Raw genomic sequence first — 382 nt, 5'->3', positions numbered from 1 at the left:
GCTCCGCTGCTCCGAGATCTCTGGGCACGGTGGAGGTTTACTGGGATGTCCGTCAGGCCTGTGCCGGGGAGGGGGCTGGTGGCGGAAGGGCTGGAACCAAATGCGAGGAGCCAGGGCATCCAAGAGCAGAAAAAGAGCGCAGGTGGAGCCGTGTCCAAGAGCTGCGCTGACGTTGGAGAGTGCGCTGCAGCCCCTCGTGTCCCGCCGGTTCCCTTACCGCCCCCTCCTTTCCTTCCAGGTGGATATTTTGTTAGCAAAGGAGGAGAAGACCAAGCTGATGCAGGAGAAGCAGGTGCTGGAAAAGAAACTGGAAGAAGCAAGGAAGGCCCTGCAGGAGAATCCAGTGAAGGTAACCGTGTGTGTGGGCACTCGGAGCTGCTGG

The 382-nt window shown here is 60.2% G+C and overlaps 1 protein-coding gene across 1 annotated transcript in view; it reads left to right on the top strand.

Annotated features, from left to right (window-relative positions):
* Window positions 1-100: 100 nt before the first annotated feature.
* IFI35 (interferon-induced protein 35) overlaps window positions 101-382 on the top strand; it is a gene marked incomplete at its 3' end in the record, with an annotated part of 1,962 nt that continues 1,680 nt past the window's right edge. The window contains exon 1 of the mRNA XM_010151660.1: window positions 101-349. Coding sequence (XP_010149962.1) covers window positions 101-349 — 249 coding nt within the window. The remainder of the gene's footprint in view (window positions 350-382) is intronic.

The sequence above is a fragment of the Eurypyga helias genome, unplaced genomic scaffold, assembly GCF_000690775.1.
Source record: "Eurypyga helias isolate BGI_N326 unplaced genomic scaffold, ASM69077v1 scaffold48005, whole genome shotgun sequence".
NCBI lineage: Eukaryota > Metazoa > Chordata > Aves > Eurypygiformes > Eurypygidae > Eurypyga > Eurypyga helias.
The sequence above is the reverse complement of the archived record's forward strand: the minus strand, read 5'-3'. Positions and strand labels throughout refer to the sequence as shown.